Source organism: Pseudopodoces humilis, chromosome 5 (genome assembly GCF_049639895.1).
Source record: "Pseudopodoces humilis isolate 2021_Gansu_Grassland_sample_001 chromosome 5, ASM4963989v1, whole genome shotgun sequence".
In the NCBI taxonomy this organism is placed as follows: domain Eukaryota; kingdom Metazoa; phylum Chordata; class Aves; order Passeriformes; family Paridae; genus Pseudopodoces; species Pseudopodoces humilis.
The window spans coordinates 29,263,705-29,289,152 of record NC_142204.1 but is presented as its reverse complement, the minus strand read 5'-3'; the positions used below and the strand labels follow the sequence as shown (position 1 = coordinate 29,289,152).

Here is a 25,448-nt window from a genome sequence, read left to right as displayed (position 1 = left end):
AATCCATTACAAGTGAATTTTAATGACAGATTTTCTAATTAAAAATAGGTCTTTGAAATAATGAAATCTTACTCATCAGAAAAAAAACATAAAATAAAAAATAAAAAAAAAATCCAAAAACCAACTTGCCACACTTTGGAATTATTATGCTTATTTCACTAAGAAGCATTTGCAACTCTAGACATGTTTCATATGCTGCATGACAAAACCCAAAATATTATGCTAGTTATACTGAATCATCCCAGCTTTTAACCAGACTTTTTTTTCCCTTTCAGAAGTGGGGAGGCTATTGTCCATTTTTTTAAATACTTGTTTACAATTTCTAGTTTTACATTATATTCTGGCCCAATAATAATCTTCTGATATCACTTTTTACTGATTAGGTAAAGGTAATTGTTTTCACATAGCTACTTCATGAGGACAGTGCACATCGCCATCCCTGGAAGGAACATTCTTTCCAGACCAGAAAGAGTTTTAATTTATGCTAGGCTGAGACAGCTTCCCACTGGGTACTCGTCCATATGAAAATCCAGTCTAGGCATATTAATGTCTTCTGAGTACATACTGTTGCTGAATTACCGCCTGATAAAACAGGTGGTAACACATTTTCCAACTTGAAAATGTGTAGGAAATTCTATTTATCTTGTTTGGTATACACTCCCCTTATAGCTGTGGAGTATTTAAACAATATTTGAGGAGGTTACCATCATCACTGCTTTTGTTTCCTCACACCACTCCTTCAATGCAACTTCCTTAAACAAGCAAAAAGGCTGTGATATCTGAAATAATTCTGATCCTGTTCTGAATCATCTGCAATCAGCCCATGCACTTCCCCTCTGCAAAGGCCCTGACTCACGATCCCTTAGTTCTTCCCACCAGAGGATTCCCAGCCACAGTGATCTGCCTGTGTCAGTCTAAGGAGTAAAGGACAATATTAGTTGTAAACCAAAAGAGGTACTGAGCACACTAAAACCTCATTCAGCTGCTGACTGGCTCAAGTGTACCTTCAGATACCTAATAGTTGAATTAAGATAATTTCAAATGGGTGAAATTAAAACTTCTTGGCAATTTAACAGAAAGAGAAAGTAATACATAATCTAAACATAGTCATGTATTCTATTCCTAAAGCTTCAACCAATATTCATCTTGGATCTGTTCTCCCAAAACATACCATCAGAAAAAAAAAAAAAGTCATAATCCCTTCTACTGAGGAACAAATTCCCCAGCTAAATACACCTGCAGATAGCTCAAGTATCAGTTTAATTTAGGGAAAAAAGTATGTTTGCACTTGGATACTTTTCAAGGAATACACAAACACACAGACATCCTATGGGGAAGGAGGAGGGAAGAAGAGGAAGTTTCACAACAGCCAGGCTGCTAGATGTGACAAACTGTAAACATGACAGCTTAGCAATACAGCTACAGAAGATTGCATAAATAGATTATTTAAAATATAAATAGACACTCCTAGCTAGAGTCAGACTATCAGCCATAAACTGCTAAGTCAAACTACAGTAACTATAGTTAACCAAGACTATGACTATGTATGGATCATAACATTTTTCAAACATATGCCATTACTTTTAGAAAGCTGCCAAGTTGTTCCACACCTTTATTCTCAGGTAATAAAATAATTTATAAGTCTTTAACAAAATAATGTAGTTGACTTTTTTTTCAATAATCAATGATATGACTGTGGCATATTCCCAGAATGCTATTTCAGACAATAGGATAAATAGTAGAACAATACTTTCTTCTTAATGAAAACTATTTTATTAGTCTTCTTAGTAAAAGGACTACAGTTACAACTCATTGTCAAATGTCTCAGCAGTTCTAAAGTACTTCAGAGACTTCAGAGAAGTATTTATCAACATATGCACCTCAGACTGGTCAAATATTGAAATTATGTAAATGGATAAAAAGGAGTTGGATGTTGAGAGAATTTTTCACAATCAAACAGTAAGTCTGTCATAAGCCAGGATCAGAGATCAGAACTTTGCTCCAAAGGCCATAGCTATTCTATTTTTTGTTACATTCTTTTTCCAAATCTACTATGAATTATTTTTCATAATACTTGCTACAATAGACATCAATTTATATATATACACACACATATATATAAACTATATATAGTTTTTATACACAGAACATTGCCATTTTCTTCTGAAAAATGGAAACATTAAACCAGAATTTCTCACTCTTGTGTCTCTGGAAGGACACACAAGAGAAAACAATCTGCCCTCTGCAATAAGAGGTTGATCTTGTGTCTGCAGAAATGCTAAGAGGTGCCTACTGATAAGCTCCTACTTACTTGGTCTCAGAGTCCAAACATGGACAGAATAGGGGTCTAAGTCAGAAGCACAGGTTTAAAGGCTCAGGCAAAAGCTCGCAGGCCACAGCAAAAAGTTATACACTAAGCCTTGCAGTTGAAGGAGTAATCTCAAAAAAACAAGTTTCTTTGCTGGACCAGAAGCCTTGCTGCTTATACCTCAGCAGCAGGGAGGGGACAGAATCAAAAAGAGTGGAAAAACAAAAAGAGCAGAGGGTTCTGGCAAAAGAACAAAATTCAGAGCAAAACTGTACCAAAAAAATTACAACAAATAAGCCAGGCAGCTTACCCTCAGTGCCGGGGTGCTGCTGAGAAGCAGCATGGAAAGCAAACCACCTCCAAAGAATCTCACAAGAAAGAAGTACAAAGGGCACCAATCCTGCCTTGTTCCTTTTCCCAGGAACACTGGGTGTTTTTTAGGCACAGGGCAACTCAGAGAGAAGTGATAAGCTTGTTTTTCTTATGTCACTTGTGTTTTACACCCAGTTCACCGTTTCTTTTTCCTGCGAGTGTCCTTAGGAAAAAATAGCACTTCTCCCATATTCTCAACCTTGTTTACTCTCAGGAGGCAATGCATCTCACAGATATGCATACAGAAGAGCTAGTTTGATTTAAGCTCCTTTGTTTCCAGGAGTTTCTAAAAGCATTTTACTGAAATCTTGCCCTAAAAAAAGCACTAACACTGTAACAGAAATACTGTAACTGAAACAGAATTCAAGATTACATCCAGTGTTTGATTACATCCTCAAGCAACCCCGTTTGCTGCTTCTGAGTCTCTGTGTGCAAAACCAGGTGAGTCCCTTATCTCTGTTATGACCAGCTTGTTTAGTATTTATAGAAGTATCACCAAGTGTTTATAGTTTTGCAGTGTGTCTTCATCAGAAGCAGTCAGATGTAGTGTGTGACAGGGTCCACATAGGCTGGCATTCTGGTATCTTGGAAGAGTTGCTCCACCTAACTTGACTTAGTCAACATAAAAGAAAAAAAGTGCTAAAAAATGTCAGAGGTACTTATAAACAGTTTGCAGTCACATTCCTACCTCCTCAGCTGCTTTAGATTCCACTTCAAAGGCCCTAAGATGAAGCAAATTAAAAAGTTCTTTCTTACATCAACAGTCCACTTCCTTGGCGCCATGTGATACATTTAGCTGACATTAGTAAAATATACTGAGGAGAGTATATTCATTTCAGATCATTGGTAATGGAATTAGTCATTAATTGTAAGTGGAAAACCACTAATAGATGGATCAGAAGGTGCAATGGAGCATCCCCTGATAAGCCAAAAATTTACTATGGCTAAAAGAGCCCAGTCTGAGGAGAATCTAAGTTCTAAATCAAAAATTTGTCAGAGGTTGCTTGACTGGTAATTAGTAAGCCAAAACGGTCAGTGCACATCAAAATCAAAAGGATAGCTTTATCAGCATTAAAATATTATCCATAAGAAATATATGATTAAATCAACTGATTCAATAATGAGTGTGGAAAACACACAAATACTCAGGCATATCACTCTGTGGAAATAAACTGGGCATCTGCAACCTTTCTCAGCTATGGCAGTTTTTATTTAACGAAGAATGCACACACACACAGAGCCTCAAAACCAGTGCCCTCTCTTACAAGGACACTCACCAAGGTTCCTGCTGCAGGCCAACTGACAAGTTCAGGACAAAGTATTTCCTAAACTCCTAGTCTAACATCCTCCCTGTTAGACCAGGCTGAATACATGTTGATTGTTATTGCTAGCCAACAAAAACACTTCTAATAGTTTTTATTTGGCAGCTAAAAACTAGCAGACTGTCATGGATAGAGTTGCAAGTTATCCATTAAAGGAAAAGCAAAACACATCCTACACCACTGCACATTTACACTGTGGGGACAGCTTTATCCTGGAAACTTCCTAAGCTCTCCACTCTTCTCTTTCTCACATTGTTCTTCTGCTTGCCTGCATCTTCCTCACCAACAGCCTTTCTTCCAGTACTGCACATATTACCTAAAAGCTGGTAAACTGAAAAGCAAAGATACCTCCAAAAAGTAAGTTAAATGTCCGAAAAATATGATAATTTAAAATTACATAGCTTAAAACTTGCCTAGGACAACTCTTTTACCAGTATTTGAGTTCTGTATTAGAAACCATATTGAATATAAATTATACATTGGCTGCAACTGACTAAGCCAGCTCTTAAAAACCAAGCTTGAACAGAACCAGAAAATCATTTACTAGGAGGAAAGCAAAAGAGAAATCAGCAAAAGATGTGGTGAGTTTTTTGTTCCCTGAAAAAAATCTCTGGTATACAACAATCTATAAGATCCTTTGTTCTCAGTTTCACAGAACTCACTTCTCAAGAGACTGAGATAGACCAATGCATCTGTTTGCAATATAACCACTTCTATTGCCCAAGGAAAAAAAAAACCCGCTATGTTTGCACTTAATAGAGTAACAAAATGGTACAAACACATATCATTTCAAACCTGACAGAAAACACACAAAACAGAGCTATAGAAAGAAAATTTCTTCATTAATTTCCTATTATCACCTTCAACACAGCATGCTTTACAGATGACTGATCTGCACAAACACGGATGAAATACTTAACCCTTGCTGTGTACAACACATTGCAGGAACTACAATCACAGGTGTTATCAGAAAGCAAACCTCTGTCAAGGAACTGCAGCCTCAAAAAAATACACTGCCTTGGTGATGGATGCACCATTAGAGCTATTAGCTGGATTACTTAAAGAATGTGCATTTTAATGTAACATTTTAAAAATAATTTGTTTCTGCTTTCCCCCCACCATTTAAGGACTTATTCTAACCAAAAGCTTTTTGTTGCTGTGAACATATTTAGAAGCCAGTACAAGCTGGCTCATAAATATGACCCTGATTAACATAAATTGATGTATCTTCAATTTTCAGTATTCAATACCCACACTCAACTGGAAACTGCATAAATTATTAAGGAGATCCAGAAGAAACCAGCAAAATATTCATCCATTATGTAAAATGTGAAACTTTAAAGTTCAGCTTAATTAGATTAATTTTTATATTTTGAATACGTAGATGCAGCAGAAAAAAGGCACAGTCGCTACCATAAAGCCTAATTATAAAACTTTAATAGATTAAACAAATAGAAGAGGAAACTGCTTTTTTTTTTGAGTACTTACAATGTGTAAGAGCTTTAGCACATCCACAAACCTATCAGAAAAGCAAGAAAAAGCAAACAGTTACATTTTAATTGCCCAATTAAAATAAATTGAGTATTTATTAAGTGTAGTATTGACACTTACACTTTCTCTGAGCTCATGATCTCCTTAGCAATATGGTAAACCTTTGTTTTCTTTCCAGCTGCCTTACCCTGCAAATGAAATTACATGTTACACTACACACCTACTAAAACTGTCATAAAGATAATTTCCAGCTGTTAGTTCCTTAAATTCAATGTAATTATTTGATAGTTACTTCTGAGAAAAACACTTCATACTGCTTTGAAATCTCTTGGCTTTGACATCTTCCGGTTTTTCAGGATCTGTGAGAAAATCAATTTAGCTTGTATCTGGAAACAACAATATTAGCTAGGGGCAGTTTTTACAACACTGTCAGCCTTTTCTTTTAATTATTACACAAAGCACTGAAGGCCATAATGAATGAAGTCCTAGCAAACAACAATTACTGGTTTAGCAAAAGTACTAAAGTACAGGTAGTATTTCTATCTTATTTGATTCCCTTTTTTTCTGATTAATACAGCAACAGTAATATTTTCAGTGAACTCAAATGTGTTTCAGAAACATCTTAAAAGACATACATTTCCTTACTGAAAAACAAGATGACAGGAGAAAAAAAAAAAAAAAAAAGAAAAAAAATCACATTGAAGAGAAAAGCCGGTTTCTGACAATCTACTAATGGAGCTGTTGGAATACATAGAAACTGTACTACAAAGATGCAGATATGTGAGCCTTGTCATCTGCCTGAAACACTGTGGAGATGATTTTGGGTTTCACATGCATATTTGGCTTCCAAAAAACCAATGGCACTGTCCAACATCATACAGAGAGAATAGGTATAACAGAGCAAATGGGGCAGGCATTGGGATGCAAATGTGTATGCTACACAGTGTAACTTCCATGTGTGTAGTGTAACGATTCCCATCAGACGGAACACCTTTCTCCAAAACAGCTCTCATGATTTGCCATATGCTTCTCTGCTGCCAGCTGTCACATCTATTGCACATTCAGGCTTCCATTAATGGGCTACAAAGAAAGAGATGATGAGGAGCCCTAAAAAATTCACAGGATATACAACTCAAGTGAGATGGAACTCCTGGGAAGGCTGTATTGAATATGGTAGAATATGGGCACTGAACAGTTTATCTAGAAAATCAGATACCAGTGGCATTTTATCCACAAAACTTTGGTGCATAAGCACTAATGTTGCAAGATTTCTCTGAAGATTTAATTCTTCTCAAAACCTATAAATTAGTGCCAAGTGCTGGAAAATAAACCATGGAACAGATAGTACTCATAGGTTGGTTTTAACGATATTGTTGTATGCAAAATAAAAAATAAATCTAAATTAAAATTTTTCATTGGAATTCAAATGACACCACACCTAGTTACTAAAATAAAATTAATTTCTAAATTAAATAATTTTGTATAACAGCACATATGTACTAAATACATTATTTATTTTATATACTATATAGATAGACATCTGCACACAGATCTGGAATTTTACTTATGAAATTAAACTTATTGCTAAAGAACACTGAGATCTATCCAGTGTGGGTCAATTGCATTCAGACAAGATTGTAACACCTATTCTCAGGCCTCTGTGCCTATTTAGAAAGCACAGCTGACATGCTCCCTGCAAGACTGAATTCACAAGTAAGTCAATTATGCAGAGCAAGGTATCTGCCATCACTGTGGATGTGTCAGTTGCAAATGAGATGAAAATTAGTATTTTGAGAACAAGATGCTACCGCTAAACAATTACAAAATGAAGTATCACAGCCTGTTTTCAACCTCATTTGAAAGACTTTTCACATACCAGCTGGCACTGAAAGGGCCACTTTGCATTTGCTCAGACAAAGATACTTTGGCTCTGAGAGTCTCTAATGGGAGAACCAAAGGGATACAAATCCGGCACAACACTGGAAGGAAGCCCTGTAAGTCCCCTAACAGATATAAAGCATCAAAACAGCCACATGCTTGAGGTAAGGAAAAATGAAACAAGCCCAGCTGATGACCGATGCAGAGACTGCTTCATTCTCCTCTGCAGCTGCTCTCGCTGTGAGGAAGTTGTTTGTTAATTCCCAGCTGCCGGCTGCATGTGCCGCAGGCAGCTGAAGCCAGCAACAGCAGATGCCTCACAGCAAGCACTGAATTACTCCATAAAACCTGCCTGAGAGCCCTCCTAATAGGGACACTTTCCTGTAGAACTCCATTGTGAAAGGTTGGGGGCACTTCTAGAGGCACGCAAGTTAGTTTCTATACAGGTAAAGTCTTGTTTAGTTTTACAGGAACAAGTTTTCCCTTGACTCTTTCCCAGTTTAGTCCTCTCATTTGGTTTAACAACATTCGGGCCCACCATGCCAAGTCATCTCTTCCAGCACTGTAAAGTTTCATTGGGTTTTTCTGTTTATCTTGTTGGGGCTTTGTTTTTGTTTTGTTTTTAAATTATTTTTAAAGGAAGGAAGCAGATACAACTACTATCAAAGGAAACAGCTGCTGGGACTGGTGCTGAGGAGAGGCATTGGTCTACAGGCAGGCTGATTACAGGGTGTCCAGGACTGAGAAAGTAAGACCATGGGTACCTCCAGAGAGAGAGACAGGACCCTCATAACTTCATTTAATTCAGAGTACTTAACACTGTCTTCCTGCTTCTCATTTGAAGAAGAAATAAGATTAAAATAAGGAAAATCACTCCAAGCTAGCGCTCACAGAAGGTAACAGAAGGTCAGATCTCAACAGGCAACAGATGGTTTACATTTGAAAATATCCTAACAGGTTACAACTTACGAAATACTGCAAGAGTGAGGAATAGCTTCAGAAGATAAAGATAAAAAGATACCTGTTTATCTTCTTGAAGATCAGTTTCCCCTTTGCTGGAATCAGAATTTGTGTCATCATCTTCATCAGAACTGTTCATGATATCTTCTTCATCTGACTGAAGATCTCCCATTACCACGTTGGGATGATCATGATGTTCTTCTAAGGACCTAATATTAAAATATATACATCATATTTCATTTATGTAAAGAGCTTTCTGTTTTAACCCACAATAAATTATCTACTTGGTATCAGAGACCTATAGTAGTGGGTAGTCTGAAGATTACAACAGCTTGAGGCTTTTCCACAGTGGACTTGTAAACTCTGCATCATTTTATTTATGCTAGTATTAATACAATGCTCATTAACAGCAAGCAAAAGCCACAGTACCTTTGGAGTATTTATATGTTTCGTGTCCATCAGAGTTTGCCTAACAACAAAGTCTGATAAATCTATACCCTTATTGCTATGCACATGTATAGAGCAACATTTGTACTGTGTGCCAGGATAAAGAAAGATCATAGCCATTTTGCTATCTTCTATCTCACGGCAGCAGGTCTTGTTCCAGATATGGTACTCACACTGGAGCTTTCTGTGTGAAATTCTAGATGCATGCATACATATGGGTCTGTTTCTCAATGCATATGCTAAACAACTGCATCAGTGACGTCAATATCATAACCATTCTGTCCAACAATTCTTCTTCAAAGCAGGAAAGCAGAATCTTTTTCTGTTAAGAACACCCATCCCTCAGAAACAGACACCTTTTGGATAGCTGTCAAAGCTATAAAACATAACCTTGTTCTGCTGCTGTACAATCATTATAGAGGTCTCTTTTTATTAGCTTCAGCCATATTTGCAATACAGGAATTGCATGAGACAGGCACACAATCTCCTTCCTCTAACTAGCCTTGACAGCTTCAGTAGAGATTTAAGAAATGCAATTCTAGAAGAAAATAAAAAAGGGGGTAGGGAAAGATAAATAGGAAAACAGGCTAGAGGAAACAACCTTAAGTTTTTGAAAGGTTACATGGAAACACAGCAAATCTCTGGGCTCCTACTTTTAATCCTTAAAAATACCTAATAATCTCCAATTACACTAAAGCTATCTAAGAATCTAAGAAAGACTAAGACCTGTGTTCAAGGTCTGCAAAAAAGATGTTGGGATGCTACAGATTTTTGACATGAGCCAAAATTGGTTAGCTATCCTGCAAAACAAAAAGCAAATCTAGGAACCCTTGTCCACAAGCTGCTGCAGCCAACACCTAATTTTGCACAGCCAACAACTGCCAGGGCTACAGACTTCTCCATGTACCTGGCCCTCTGCTCCCAAGGGAAGGAATAGTTATGACTGTTTTTCTCCTTGCTTTGAATCAGAGGAAAGCAGGGATGGAGGGTAACTATTCAGACTTGCCACCTCTATCTGTGATAGCTGCCAGAAAGAAAACCTGTCACCATGGATCCCACAGAAGGTGTCTGCCAGCAATCTGAAAAGCAGAAGTATTCATCAGGGCTCAGGTTCAGTATTGGAACTGGCACTGTTAAACAGGTTTGTCAGTGACAAACAGTGGGACTGAGGGCATCCTCAGCAAGAATGCCCAGCATTCAAGAAAGGGGATTCTGCTACAGACAAGTGTTTATTACTCAATGCTCAAGATAGAGTTAAAAACAAACTAACACAAAAATGCTGATCACAAATAAAAATACATTTGGAGATAAAGATTAGCTGGTCTGTGGACAGACTTTGGTCAGCCATGAAGACATAGAGAAGATTAAAATAACTTGATTCTATTATGACAACACAGGAAGGACTTGGGAAACTCCCAAGCAGCTACTGTCTCCCAGAACTGAATGGGGGGGAGGAGGAAGGCGCCTGTAAGCTCATCACCAAATTCAACAAGTCCTGAGCCACAACTGCAGCACCCTAGGTGCAGAGAGACACCCCTTTACTTGGGTTTGGAAATTATCAGCTTTGTGCAGGAAGACAGCAGGCACCAGAGAGATGAGTGCTGATGACAACAGCATATGGTGTATGCCAGGGACAGTTCCCATGGAGTCTCCAGGCGCTTCAGGAAGGCAAAAAAGACACCTTTTTACTGGAGATTTCCCCAGAATCATGCTAGCAGGAAATTAAGGTTTCTGCAGTTATTCATTAACTTCAGCAATTCACAAAACTCCTTGTCTAGTTTCTGTAAGTCACAGTCAGCTGAGAATATTTATTTTAGCAGATGTCACCTCACATTCTTTTATTATGACAAACATCTTTATTATATCAGTAGCATGACATGAAGTAGATATATGCCCCAGCTTTAGTCAAAACCTGCAACAGAAATTACTACTGTTTCTTCCTTTACTAAATTACTCAGCTTTGCCATCCATGTCTGTCACTGAATCTATCTCTGATCAAGGGAATGTTTTTCCCCACTACAAAATATATTAAGTGCTTTGTCTCTGACCACACTGGTCAGAGGAATACACTTTTTAGTCCACTATTCATTAATGTCTATTTTTGCTACTAGATATTTTATTGCCCTTTTTCCTAGTCTTAATGCTCTTTTAATTCCTGTTTTAATTTCCTTTAACTGAGATTCCTTCTCATCAAGAAAACATTGTTTTCACACCTGTGACATCACTCTTCTTTTGCCTCAGCATATTCTACTGGATGCCCACTCCCAGATTTTGTTGTCATTTTCCATTTAAACTTTTCAGAGCAGCTGTGCCAAAACTTAGGAGTTTTAGAAAATCCACCCTTTTGGAAGTCAGCAACCAGAATGCTTCCAGGTATTCTATATTTTTCTTGCACAAACACAATCCCCTCACCACTGAAGGATGAGGAACAAACTAGCTGGCATGTGTTGTGTGAAGCTTCTTCTAAACGTAAGATTAATCAGTTTATCTAATAGAAAGTTTCAGTAAAAAATAAAGACTACTTAAAAATTTTAATAATTTACTAGTGATAATTTAGGATGTGTAATAAGTGTCCACGAATGCCAGCCACTCACTGTGTAAGTTTTTTCTTCTTCCTATAAATCACAAGCACTAAGCTCCTTTTCTGGCCTTTGTGGTGCTTATGCACCTACTATTCATGTAAAGGAAGCTATGACAGCTGAGAGAACTATGTATAAAATCTTACATACAGTATTTTATCCACTTTTATCACAGCCCTCCGGTTCTTCCACATGATACATCTTGTTGAGGGTTTTTTTAGTGGTATTTTTAATACTTTTTCCCTTCTTTTCTTTGCTTTTTAAAGAAAAAACACATTGGATGATTAGATGATTAATGATCAAGAGTCAGTTCACCCTCAGCCAAAACAAGCCACCAGTTCAGGGACAGGATGTAATACTGAAGCCAGGGGTAGATACCTTCCTGGTAGTATCTGCAGTTGTGTCCTCTTCCTCATAGAAAATGGGGACAGAGTTACTGCGTTCATTTGTGTTTATCAGCCACGTGCTGAATAACACGCAATTCTCTTCATACATCACACCTTAACCTTTCATGGTAAATGCTACGCCTTTTCTGGTGAAACAGAAAGCAGGTTTGTATTTACTGATTACTCTTTTCTGTACTTTTACCTCTGAAGTCATCTACAACACAACTGTATGTATGGCTCTCTAAGTTATCTCTGGATAAAGTGAAATCTCTTGCATTTTAACTGCCTTTGGAAATAGTAATAATTCTTTAAATAAACAGTCTTTTCTAACACATATTAATCCCCCTTCTCCAAAATACCACAAGCATGCAGTAAGGCTTATTTTAAGTGGCTCCTCTGATAGGTATTTTGGGGATACTGTGAACTGTATCTTGTTCCCTCTTCATCGCGATTCTTTGTCCTACCCACAGCAATACCGATAGAAACTTCTGCATTATCAGTCATGTGAAACACCAGCCCTGCCAACTCACTGTGCTGTGCACTGAGTAAGAACATCTTGCCGTATCTCGTGAGCAAGTTATCTAAATATAGATGTGGGGCTTTTTTATTTGACACATAAAATGAAGGAACCATTAGTTTGCCTTGGAATGAACAGCTTATGGGATGATGCATATATGTTGTGCTGTATTTTCCTATTGCAATAGTAAAACACTAATGAGATAAAACATGCTGGTCCTAGCAAGACATACATACAGCAAGATAAACTGTCTAAAATTGCCATCAGACTATTACCACTGGGAATCAGCATAAAAACCATTTATTGTCTTCAAGAGATGACCAAGACTAGTTCAGAATATTTTGTCTTACAGAAACTTCAAATGCACCTGTGGCTTCACTTTCAGACACTGTTGATTTGGGCCCTGCATAGGGCACTATAACCTGAAGTCACAATTAATATTTCAGTCTCTGTTTTCAACTCCTTTAGAAGGTAAATAGTATTTTAAGGTTGACTGAAATCATTCAGAAAGATTCTCTGCCATGGAATGCTCCAACATTAAGTATTTTATAGTATATTGGAATGACTTCAAGTCTTAGCATCACCATAACTACTAAAGCTAGTTTCCACAGCTCCAAAGTATTTGCTGAAATAGATTCATCCACACTACTGCTTTACACACATTTCCTTGTGATCTTCATTATTTTTAGATCTTTTTTCTACTTTCAGTAAGTAATAAAAATACGTAGGAATGCTGAATGAACACAACACTCTGCTACACTCTTAATTTCTCATCCTTTTATTGTTCTAAAAGGAGTCTCCAGTATACTCTGCTTTATCCTTCTGTCTCTTCCTCCAGTATTTTACTGCATGTTTTTTGTGGGTGTTTATGTTTGTTTATTTATTTTTAAAGCAATCTTTCAGCATACAGGCAGAATTATACAAACTGAAGTTCCTATTCAACTAAAAAATACACACCACAACTTCAGAGAGCAACTAAACATGCCCCATTATAATATTTCACCTCAAATCCTTCTCGTTTCATTACAGCATTTCACAATCTTTTCACAGCTGCTTGCACCTCATTTTCCCCCCAGAGAGCAAGCAACTATTATTAGTGCTTATCCATTTTCAATTTTTAACATCACCATTCCCTGCAATCAATTTTAGTAATTAAGGCACATTCACCTGCTGGCTTTTTAAGACCTAAAAGTGCACTGGTTCTCTGTGAAGGCAATAGCCGATATAACATTATTTTTCTCATGGCCCATCATACTCCCAGTAGCTGTAAGCATGCCTCACTGATTCCCCCCATGAACCCTAGTTGTACACTTCTGGGAAAATGCAACAGTCAAAGACCTAAAGAAATAAAATGTTCTATGGAACCTTTTCTGTTTGGTCCTATCTAAATTCAGAATTCCTTTCAAGGAAGGACTGTAAACATAGAGCTCGAATTAATGTCCCAAAACAACTTAGGAAGTAATTCCCTGATTTACTGCATCAAACAACAGAAGATGCTCCTTCAAAGCAAAAGTGAAATTAATACTTGGTTAATAACCCTTTTGTTTTGTTTAGTGAATTTCTTCTGCTTTTGCGTAATGCTCGTTTTTAAAGACGGTCCACTGTCTTTTATTATTTAATTACTGCAGGTTTTTGGAAAAAGAAAATCAGTTCTAGGAAGCAACCATACTTGGCAAAGCACTGAGATAATAAAGGATGCCAAGATCATGAGTGAGCTCCTATGGAAGGTTTAAGAAAATACATAAAGAAATTAGTGATCAGCAAGATTAGTAAAGGCATCAATTACTGCACTTTCTGAACGAGTTACATTTTGCTGCAATACCTCCCATCCACAGCCAGCCTGAAGAAGTCAACACTAGCACATTTCCTTTTGCAAACCAGTCTAGAAAGCATAAAGATGAATTTCAGATCACTCTATAGATGCACCTGGAGCTTAACTGGAGCTTAATATTCCCCTCTCATTTGAACTTCAGATTCTCTGAACAACAGTGGCTGTTCACCATTGCAGCTAAAATATCCCATCCCTTTTTGTTGTTTTCATGTCCCCCTGCTTTTCATTTCTCCTTCAGGAACACTGGACCATGAAGCAGCAAATGAAGATGAGATGCAACCCAGGCCAGGGGGATTACCTCTCTGAATTATTTCTACAGCATCAGTCACCTCTCTGGTTTAATGACAGACTCACAGATGTAAAAAGCTGAAGCTGAGATCACATCTCTCTCCTCTAGGTGTAGTGGACAGTGTGAGAAAGGCTGGTGGATGCTGCTGTGTCTCACAGTGCTGATGTGGCTGCCAGCACTGGAGACTGGTTGCCTTATTGCAGCCAACCTGCTTGGGCTTCAACTTCTCTGCCAAAAATGGCACCTTTTCACAGTAAGAGGCAAGATAGCAAGGTGCCCTCTCAAATATGATTTTACACAATAGCATTAACATTCTGCAGTAAGAAGTCAATTATATTAGTAAGTTATTATTATTACAACTAGTAACAAGAAAAAAAGGCAACCAGACATGAAGTTTTATTGGTGTGATCCCAAGGAACATGACAATTGATTTTGATCTTCTTTTTCTTTTTATCTTTTAAGACTACCTAACTAGATCATGCCTGTGAGATTCATTAGTTCCTTCTGCAAGCGATCCTTCCACAGGTGGCATGGCAAGGAATAAAACAATCATTAAAATAAAGTCTTAAAAATAAAAAGCAGCACAAAACAAGGTCCAAACAAACTAAACTGATGAATCCATGACTATCTGCATCACTTAGAACTGCTGTGCTATATTCTCTCCTGGCTAGTTAGGGAATTTAAAGGATTCAATTTCAAATATAAACACTCCTCAAGAATCACAGCTAGAAAACAGAAACAGCTAGTATCCAGCTGAGCAACTACAATTGAAAATATTTTGTGCACTCCAGGTTCCTTTTTCAAATTTCAATTTAAAGACTTCAAGAATTGAAGCAGAATTATTTTAAACAATATCATATGTACTGTATGCACTCATTAGTGTATTTTTTTACAGAAAACCAGGATGCTCAATGGCAGAAATACACTACTGAAAGAAAAGCTCACTACAATCTATTTGAAATGGATTTTCTTTCAGAGCCACTTGCACTTTGAAAGCTGTCTGCTGGCTCCTGGACAATGGGCTGGCTGCTGAGAGAGGCCATGTGGGAATGCCAGGAGTTTGCTCTTGCCAGGAGAAACACCAAGAACTATAGTCTTTGTCCCAGTCCTTCTGGGCACTCACTGGTTACACCTGAGACTTCTGGGCAAGGAGGACATCACAAACACTGTGAGAGCTGCAACTGCATTTAGCCTGTTAGATCATGCCATTAGCAGCTCCTTCTATACTTGGCTGAGCACATTGCACACTTCTGCACCTGACTTGCTTGAACCAAGTTATCCCAGCGTTTGTAGCCAGCAGCATTCAGTCTAGCATTTCTTATCCTCAGGTCAAGACAGCTCATACTACTTTCTTCAAGGAGATGAAAGAAAAATACAGCTGACTCACACTCTAAGGCAAAAAAAAAAAGCCAGAAAAAAGGACACATTTGTCATATGAGCTTCACATTAAAATAAAAGTACAAAATTTATTAAGTAATCCGTTCTTATGAATTAATTAAGTTAATTAAGTCACCCTACTTCGGGCACACTATGATTGATACAGTCATGCCCATATTTCAAATGCCATATTTAAAATGGCGCAATTTTAAAAAGAATGGCTTAAAAAAAGTGCAAACAGATCTCAAATTATCTCCTTATTTAGCTGTGATTTGCAAACATGAGCTCCTGAGGCCAGAGGCACCCAAGAATGGCTCATCACAGGCAGCCTCCCATGCTCACCAAAGTCATCTTCAGTGAGACCATTTGTTGACAATTCCTCAGTTCCCTGGAAAGTTCAACATAAACACACATGCATGCTTCAGATGTTTCTACTGTCACCACAGCAAAGCCACATTAAAAAAGAAATGGATAAGAAAGACAGAAGTCTCAGTTTAGAAGTCTGCAAGAAAACTGGTGCTCACAGTGGGACAGCTCAGCTCCTGAACAGTGTGGCACAGCTGACATCATGAACAAGCAGGACAGACACTCCAATTGACAAATTATCATGAATACTAACCAAGATCAAAAGTGGGTTTCTATGGAATGTTTAAAAAAATACACAAAGAGATTAGTTATCAGCAAGATTAGTAAAGGTATCAATTACTGCACCTTTTAGATGAGCTACATTTTGCTGCAATACCTCCCATCCACAAGCAGCCTGAAGAAGCCAACACCAGCACATTTCCTTTTGCAAACCAGTCTAGAAAGCATGAAGATGAATTTAAGATCATTCTAGATGCACCTGGAACCTAGCCCATCGTAAATTCAGAACTGTCACCTGAACTTCAGATCTTCTTAACAACAGTGACTATCTACCATTAAAGCTAAAAAATCCCCTCCCTCATTGTCCTCTTTATGTCCCCCTTCTTTTCCATTCTCCTTTGGGCATACTGGACCATGAAGCAAAAAATGAGAGTGAAATGCAGCCTATGCCAGGAGCTGTATTTATCTTACCCATTCCAGCAAAGGTGCCAAAAGGAGATGATGACAATATAGTAAAATATCCAGGAGGATACAGTAGGACAGTCTTGAGCACTGGTTCTGGAAAGTGAAATACTGTGGCAAAACCTAGGGATTTAAACCCTTGGCTGGAAGCATATAAAAGGGAAAGGGGTCCCTGCATCGGTGCTTTCTGTCACCAACAAAAGCTGTGAGGGATTACCTGTCTCCCAGGGTAGGTAAAGAGAATTTACACTCATGAGCATAGTTTGCAGCATGACTTTAGAAAGCACAGTCTAAAAAAGGTGAGAACAGCTCTCAAATAATCTCCTTACAGAGATTTAGAGCAGAATTTAGAGCTTTTTGCCTTCCCCTATCATGAATTCTTGTTTCAAGAATTAAGGGAGAGCTGCAATGCTCATGGGCAAGACCTTTGGAAGAAGCTCCTGGCAAAAACAATATAAAAAAGGGCCAGAAAAATATGGCACTCATTCTAACTTCTCTCAATTTACAAAACAGACCCTAGTGGAATGAAGTAGATTGGGAAAGGACAGCAAGATCAGAAGTAAAGCAACACTTTGTTTTCCTGTCACACAAAAAAAAGAAAAACCACAACAGAACTCTAGCACACAAAAAATAGACTTCTGGAAAACTATAATTGTGACAAAAAATGCCAAAACAAATGTATCAAATAGGAAAGGGAAAACTCAGACCAAGTGACAACAAAACTTCCTATTAATACCCATTTCAAATAAAATTGACCTTACGCTGCCAGAACTACCATGACATTTCAATGCATAGCTACTTCTGTTCCCTATAATCAGAGTCAATGAAAGGCCCTATCCAGTATCTTCTGTATTGACTCAGCATTACTTCTATGATTTTTGCATGACTATTCCTGAATCAGGGCTCCAATATCTCTCTTCAAACAGTTGCTCACTCAATTTAAAAATAACACACATCCTATTGCACTCAGGTTTTTTTACACAGCAGATATTGAGAAGATGACAAAAGAAAGCTGAGTAACAGCTTACTCAAAAGGTAGTGACTTAGATCTGGAACAAAAATGGAGTGGCTTAGCTCCTAAACACACAACTCTGCATGCATGGGAGCTGATGCAGCTTCCTGGACAGTATGTCAGAAAACAGAGGATGAAATAGTTTGGTCAAGAGTAACACAGACTAAGAGCAAAGACTAACTGAGATTCTTGCAAGATTAGACCCATGCAATCTCTTCCTCTAATCTTTTGCACAAATTAGAAGAATGAGATTTAGACACTCTTCATAAACTTGTTCAGCTCATCTAAAAATCTGTACAGAACAGCCCACCTCCACAAACACCACTAGGAAAAAAGCAGCTGAAATCACTGAGCCATAAGGCTCAAATTGTAGCTTTCAAAATGGTAGTTTTCGTAAAAACTACCTTTTTTTATTTGTATGCATCTTAAATATTTCTTTAGTCTTCTGCTTGAGTGGAACAGTTTTTCATAAGCATGAAGATATTTTAAAGAAAAATTAAATCTTGTATAAACCTTATGTTTCTATATGAAACTTATTGGATTCTAGCATCTAAAATAAAACCAGCACTTCTTTACCTAAATTTTGTCTAGTGCATTGAAACAACATAGCTGCACACTTTTGTAAATCTAATCATTAAAACATCTTTAACTAGGTCAAATAGAAATGTTGGGTAAATGTGGCATATTAATAGCACTGTTGGCATTTAAATAAAAAACCAAGTTTATATTTTGGTCACTTTATTTAGACATTTATTTGTGCAACCCAAAAATCTTACTGTTTTACAGATACTATTACATTAGAATGCAGTTGGAATATCACTGTGCCACAGAGCTCCACAAGCACATTTCCTGAGCTGATGCTGAAAATAACCACAGGAAAAGGCTGCTGTTGAGCATATAAATGGGTCTTTCATCAATTCTCATATCACATTTGACTCTCCTCTCTGCATCTGATGTATTCTCTAGAGCTACATTTTGCTAATTTATATCATGGTTGGCAAAAGGAGACAGAGCATACACGTTGGAGGCAGGGGAGAAAGGCCAGCATTGGTGACAAATATGCAGCGTTAACTTAGCTTTCTCCACCTTTAAGGACAGGAAATACATTTGAAGAATGCCAAAATTAGGAAAAACACAAACATGGAATAAAAGAGGAAAGAAAAAGATACAGCATTGCAGATTAATTTACAAAAGTGCATGACGTTCAAGTTCCTGTTACCCATGACCAGGGGGGTTAGGAAGGAGCCTAAGAGACACAGCAGCTTATGCATGGCTTTGCTTCCTTCAGGCTCCCCCACAGTACACTGAGCCACCCTCCAGCTGGAGCCAAGAGCCAGCACACTGAGCTGAGGGCAACGTCACCGGAAGGACAAGGACATCCTTGTATTGTATCAGGGGAGAAACGGCAACAGAAGTTTGGACATTTTTGCTATCTGTGGTGAGCATTTCTTCAGTGGGAAACAAAGGGTAGCACAGTTTACCCTCAAAATGACTCTTTTAATGCATATAGATTACATGTGCGTCAAGGTTAATATGATGTAATTTTCTAGACTGCACAAGACTGTGACCAAAGTAGCCACCAAATCTTTTGGAGAGCACATGAGGATTCACCCAGCAGCGGCGCAGTACTCACAGCAGTGCCTGCCTCATCACCACTGCCACCATCTCACTGCCTCTTGTACTCACAAGCACACCCAGTCCTAACTAAATAAAATAAAAAGGTAACATTGAGAATTGAAACCACATCTGTTTTTATGTAGCACTTGTAACACCACCTGGTAGCTTCCAAGACTTTCATTATTGCACGTCCAGCTCTGTCAGAAGTTTCCCTAGTGATGCCAGCGTTCTTCACTCACCTCTTTCTTTAACCAAAATCAAGAGGGAGCCCTCAAAAAGAGGGATGAAACAAATATCAAAGATGAAAATTCTTTTTTATTACCATCTTGGGGATCTTCACAGTTATTTGCATGTCATAGAACATTTAAAATCTTTTCATTACTGGACTGTACACCAGAATAACAGTATTGGAAAAATGTAGTTCTCCAACTTCTTTCCCTCATTGAAGATGGAGACAATCACACCTCAGAATCCCACTATCAAAACAGATTAAATCAGCACATCTCAAAAACATATTTGCATGAGAATTTGTCAAGATTCTAATAAAGTTCCTATTTATTCCGATTTTAAAAAATCTTAAGAAGAGGGGGAGGCAAGGAGAGAGAATATCAGCATAGTTCTACCAGATTGCTTTAGAAGATTTGGGTATTTTTCTAGACTGCATAATTTTTTCTTACAGTATATGCATTTTACTTCAGGTTGTATAGCAGACTAAAATGTAAAGCTGTATAACTGAAAGACACTCCAATGCTAAGGAAAAATTCTCTTACTGGAAAAGCAGACCATGGAGACACTGACTCACATGAAGTTTCTTGGAAAGAAAGAAAACCCAAAACAGCCCATATGCTCTCCTGAGTAAAAAAGTTAACTGTGGGTCCTCCATGTAGTTTAACATGCTACCCTGTGGGTACAAAATAATTAACTCGACACTACAAAATTCCAGACCCAAGGTTCCCAGTGTCTGCATTCTCCCCTAAGTCCTTATGTCACACAAAAGTATTCCCAAGCAACTGTACTACTACCTCTTCTCACCAACATTTCCATGCCTCCCTGATTCGACTCTGATTAGACATGCCTAACAATTACAGAATTTATTCCTTCATGGTCTGTAAGAGCAAAAAGTGACGAGTCAGCAAAACGGTTTATTCCTTATTATCTGATAGGCAAGAATTGCTTTGTCCATTCCTGTTCATTCCCAGCTCTGGGGCTGGGACTGCCAGAGAGCTCTGCAGTCAGCCTTGAGGGGGACTGAGAGCGCAGATCTGAGCCCTCTGCCTCACTCCTCACTGACAAGAACTCAGAGCTGGCAGAGGCCTCCCTGCTGCACCACACTGCAAAAAGGAGGGAGGGGAAAAGAAAGGCAGACCCAAGGAAGCACAGCACAAAAGGAAAGCCAGCGATAACATATGACGACCAAGGACAATGAAGCCTGATAGGAAATCTAAATAGTCTATTATCAAAGCTATTTCATTAAAACCTGACGGGCAATTTCAGAGAAAGAATTTTCTGTATAACTGAGGGTGGCAGAAGCCAGCTAGACACACAGGGGAGATTGGAAGACAAGGCAAAACTGCAGAGCTGATGAAGAAGGAGGAACTGACCTTCTTCAGATCAGAAAATAATCTTTGAGAAACAAATTAAATTAAAAAAAAAAATTATACATACTTGGCCTCTACTTATCAGGAAGTTATATCCTTCAAAAAAATTCAGTAAAAGGAAGACATAGGTATAACACGTCCAATACCCAAAATGTATTTTGTACATTCAAATCTCAGCATAAGGGTTTGAACTAGCAGTATTTTAAATGCTATTTAGATCTTGCAGTCTTTTATTAATTTAGTGTTTCTGAATGGGAATTTCACCATTGCAAAAAAAAAAAAACCCACAAAAACCAAACAAAACCCAAAAAAACCACACAAAAACATACCAAAAACCCCCACCACAACATCAAAGAGGAATATGTATCAAAGCAAAGTGCTTAGCTACACAGATTTCAATATGAAATTCAATATTCCATGAAGGTTTTCGCAGACACTTAATTGCCCTCTGGGGGCTCAGTCCCCAAAGCAGAATTTAGTACAGAAAACTAAACTTATATTTTGCACTGACATGCTCATTTCTGGAAAAACAATGGATTATTGTAAATCAGCAGGTGTGGGTAAAATACAAAATAATATTTGATTAAACCAACATTGAAAGCATAAACGATTGTTGTCACATGGTATTCTCCCTCCTCAGGCCTTTCCAAAGAAAAATCCTAGCTGGAAACACAATGACACAGACATAAATAAATTAGCAGTCGTGTACATTTGCAACATCTTCAAGGAACACTGTCAAAAGTATCCAGTAAATGCACTGTGCTATTCCCAGAAAGTTGAAGGAGTAGACTCACTCAATCTAAAATACAATTGTTTGTCTAGAAAAATGTAATACCAAAAGGAAGGCCAAAAGATCCAAAAGAGTTTAAATTTCTATTTTCTGTAGCATGACAGATGCTCCAAGGCACACTTATTGTTCCTTTGCATTTTCAGTTCACTGGACAAACGTACACTCAATGTTAATTTTAGATCTAAGGAATATTTTGCTGTCCTCCTCAGAATAAAGGTTTGACACTAAAAATATGATAACTAATGCAAAAATACTTCTCTTTCATTTGGAATTTTCAAAAGAATGGCATTACTTTGAAACAACCATTACAACTACTGGCTTCTGACAACACTAAACGAATTGTGGCACCAGCATGACTGACTTTTCATCTCACTTTTCAGGCCTGAACCATTGTTTTCTCAAAAAAAGCCCTAAAACCCAAACAATCAACAAACAAAACCAACAAACCTCCAAACAGAACAAAACACAAAACAAACAGGCAAACCAAAACCCCAAACATGCAAAAAACCCCCACAAAACCCAGAGAGCTGCATTTCCTGTTGTTATATGACTGGATAATTTATTTAAATATAAATTTTATATTTAAAATTTCTTTATTTATAAACTTATAAATATGTATATTTAAAACTTCTTTTATGTATAACAGCACATTTTCTATCTCAGAGCATATAGTCTTCACTCACTTTGTTCATAGAGTCCTCATAAAAACACATTTATCTAAATTATCCATTTTAAATTGGCAGTCAAGAAGGTAGACTAGACCAAAATAAACAATCCTTAAACACCATTTTGAAAGACTTCTTTTTTGTATAATGGAAACATAGACTATCTGTTCCCAAGCTACTGGTATTATTTACTTTATTGAGAATATTCCTCTGAACTACATAACAAAAACCAAATCCATTCTGACTCCCATCAGCAGCACCTGCTCCACCTCAGTGGTTCATATACTGGATCAGGACCCTGACTCTCTTCCTTTCAAAGCCAAGCCTTCTCTTTTCAGTAGAAAGCAGGTTGACATCAAATATCTTAGAAATGAAGTCCTGACAACTGATACCTACCATTAATTAGCCAGGCCTTCCATCTGCATTTAATTCCCTGTAGGAAGGCTCAAGCAAGCAAAACATAGCTGAATTAAATACAACATAAAAAGTTCAGATAAAAGTGTCAAAAGCTATTACCATTTTCCATTAAAGCACACTGGTTTCATCAGATCGGATTGTAAGGAAATTCCTCTGTAACCACCAAAGTATTGAGTACATTATCAAAATTTTATTTCTTCCTCCAGAAAGAAATGTAGCATGAGCTAAAGACACCATTGAACTCTTCTGGTAATGCCAAGACTGGCATTCAGACTTTATATTTACTGAATGTACTCTTATGACTAGAAGTGTGGGCAATTGGTCTGAACTTCTCAGAAGAACAATCTCATTTGTACATTGGCTTTAATCATAACATAATTTGCTTTGAGATCCCCATTAGCAGTGCATTACAGGAATTTGTGTGCCACAATCTATGAAAAAGAGCTGAGTGCATGTTCTGACAGGCTAGGGAAAACGCAAGAGGCAATTATTTCAATAACAACAGCAGCACTGTTTCTCTAACTGGTTTTATAATACAGCCTGGCCCAGAAAATGATAAAAAGCTCTTACAGAACTATGCAGAAAGGGTGAGACAACATTGATAAGGAAGCTTCAAAGGATTTGAGATAATACTGGATGGGAAAACTGGAGAAGCTGCCTGCCTGGCCTGTCTGGGCGAGGACCCTTACACCTCCCAAGGCAGAGCCAAAATGAATATTCATCCCTGCTCTCCCAGCAGCACTGATACAGGTCAAGAGACTACTGCACTGTTGTGTCCCCTTTATTTTTTTCCCTAGGCATTTCTTTATTCTCTGAAATCTATCAAAGTAACTACATGCATTACTTGTTTCATAAGGTAGTTTCCCGCTATTTCATTTGATTTAAAACAAACACACAAATGGCTCTAGCTCTGGTTTTCTATGTGTGCTTTTTAAAGAAAAACAACACAAACCCAGCTGTGCCAAGGACATACAACTTAGGGAGCAGCTTCAGGTGTAGATGTGCCAGAGGGGCCACTCAAGCCCGTGTATCACTGTCGGTACTGGGGAAGGTTTATATGGAGAGGGACTAACAATAAATCTCAAAGATTTAGCCAGATAAGAAAACTACAGAATTTCACTTCAGGAGCAACTGCAATGTCACATCTACCATGCTTCATACAGGAAAACTGTCCTCTTCCTAAAGCAGACAGATATTCACCTGTATTCAGAACAAAAGAACACAAACCAAAATTAGTCACATAAACACGTGAAATGCATCTTTATTCAAGTTTGGTCTCACCCTTCTTAGGTACACCAAGTTGAGGGAATACCGAGAGAGCTTGGTCAAAATCCTTGAAAGATACTCAAAGATCAGACTTAAACAAAAAGCATACACTCTGTCAGGAGCTTAAAGTATGCCAAAGACAAAACTAAGAAACACCCTGCTGTAAACTATAAATATACTCAACAACCACTTGAATAAATGTACCAGGACATAGGCCATAACTAGAAATCCTACTCTCCATTATAAGGTTTCATGCTTTCCAACAAACAGACCCATGTTGATAATATTAGCTGTAAAATAATTAACATAGGATGCCCCTTAATATATTTGTCTCTTCCTATATGAGAACACATTCTTTGGAGCAAGTGTTTGCTATACACACATCCAAAATGAAACAAAGCTTAGTAACTCAGTGAAAAATGAAGTTAAATGTGACTATCTAGAAGCTAATTCATTTATTCTTCTTGTTACGCATATGTTCTCAATAGCGTGAAGAAGTTTGCTGGGGACTTACTGCTGGTTTGAGGTAAATCTTTAGGAACGGTAAGAAAAACTGGTCAGCTAAAGTAAAGAAATTACATGATACAATGTTGGGACAAAGCAATGCTTTACCTGTTACCACACTAAGTGATACTGTTTAGGGAGAGCACATGAGTCTGGCCCATTTCTTTTCTCAGCAATCCATCACAGCAATACAAATATTTAAAGATCTATTCCTGCCTATTCCATTTAGCAACCCTTTTGGACATAGAATCACAGAATCATTAAGGCTGGAAAATACCTCAAAGATCATTCAGTCCAACCAACACTGCCATGTCCATCATTAAACCGTGTCCCCACGTGCCACAGGCAGACATTTCTTGAACGCTTCCAGGGACAGTGATCTCCCCCCTTCTCTCAGTAGCCTATTCCAATGCCTGACCACTCACCCTTTTAGTGAACAAATTTCTCCCAATATAAAATCTAAACCTCCCTAGGACAAATGGAGGCCATTTCCACATACCTATGAACCTGTCCAATCCCTTTTTGAATCTGCTGATATTATCTGTCTCCACCACCTCCTCAGCTAACTCAAACTGCAGAGTTACCAAACCCCTAATCACACTAATATTCTATGAGTCACATAGAAATTGTGCACCACTACCACCTTGGCTGGGAGCACAAGCAGATACAGAAAACTCACTGAATTTAGAGAGAGGCAGTAGCTTCTGCTATACCCGAGAAATCTTTCCAGACCTGATGAAGAATTTGCATAATGAAAAGCTTGTCTGCTTTTCCC

General features: G+C 37.9%; 1 protein-coding gene across 1 annotated transcript in view; it reads right to left on the bottom strand.

Moving 5' to 3' along the window:
- Positions 1–25,448, bottom strand: part of FGD6 (FYVE, RhoGEF and PH domain containing 6) — a 72,883-nt gene that overhangs the window by 35,048 nt on the left and 12,387 nt on the right. The window contains exons 3-5 of the mRNA XM_014249028.2: positions 8,393–8,540; positions 5,614–5,681; positions 5,491–5,521 (exon numbers count right to left, since the gene is read on the bottom strand). Of these exons, the coding sequence (XP_014104503.2) occupies positions 5,491–5,521; positions 5,614–5,681; positions 8,393–8,540 (247 nt within the window). The remainder of the gene's footprint in view (positions 1–5,490; positions 5,522–5,613; positions 5,682–8,392; positions 8,541–25,448) is intronic.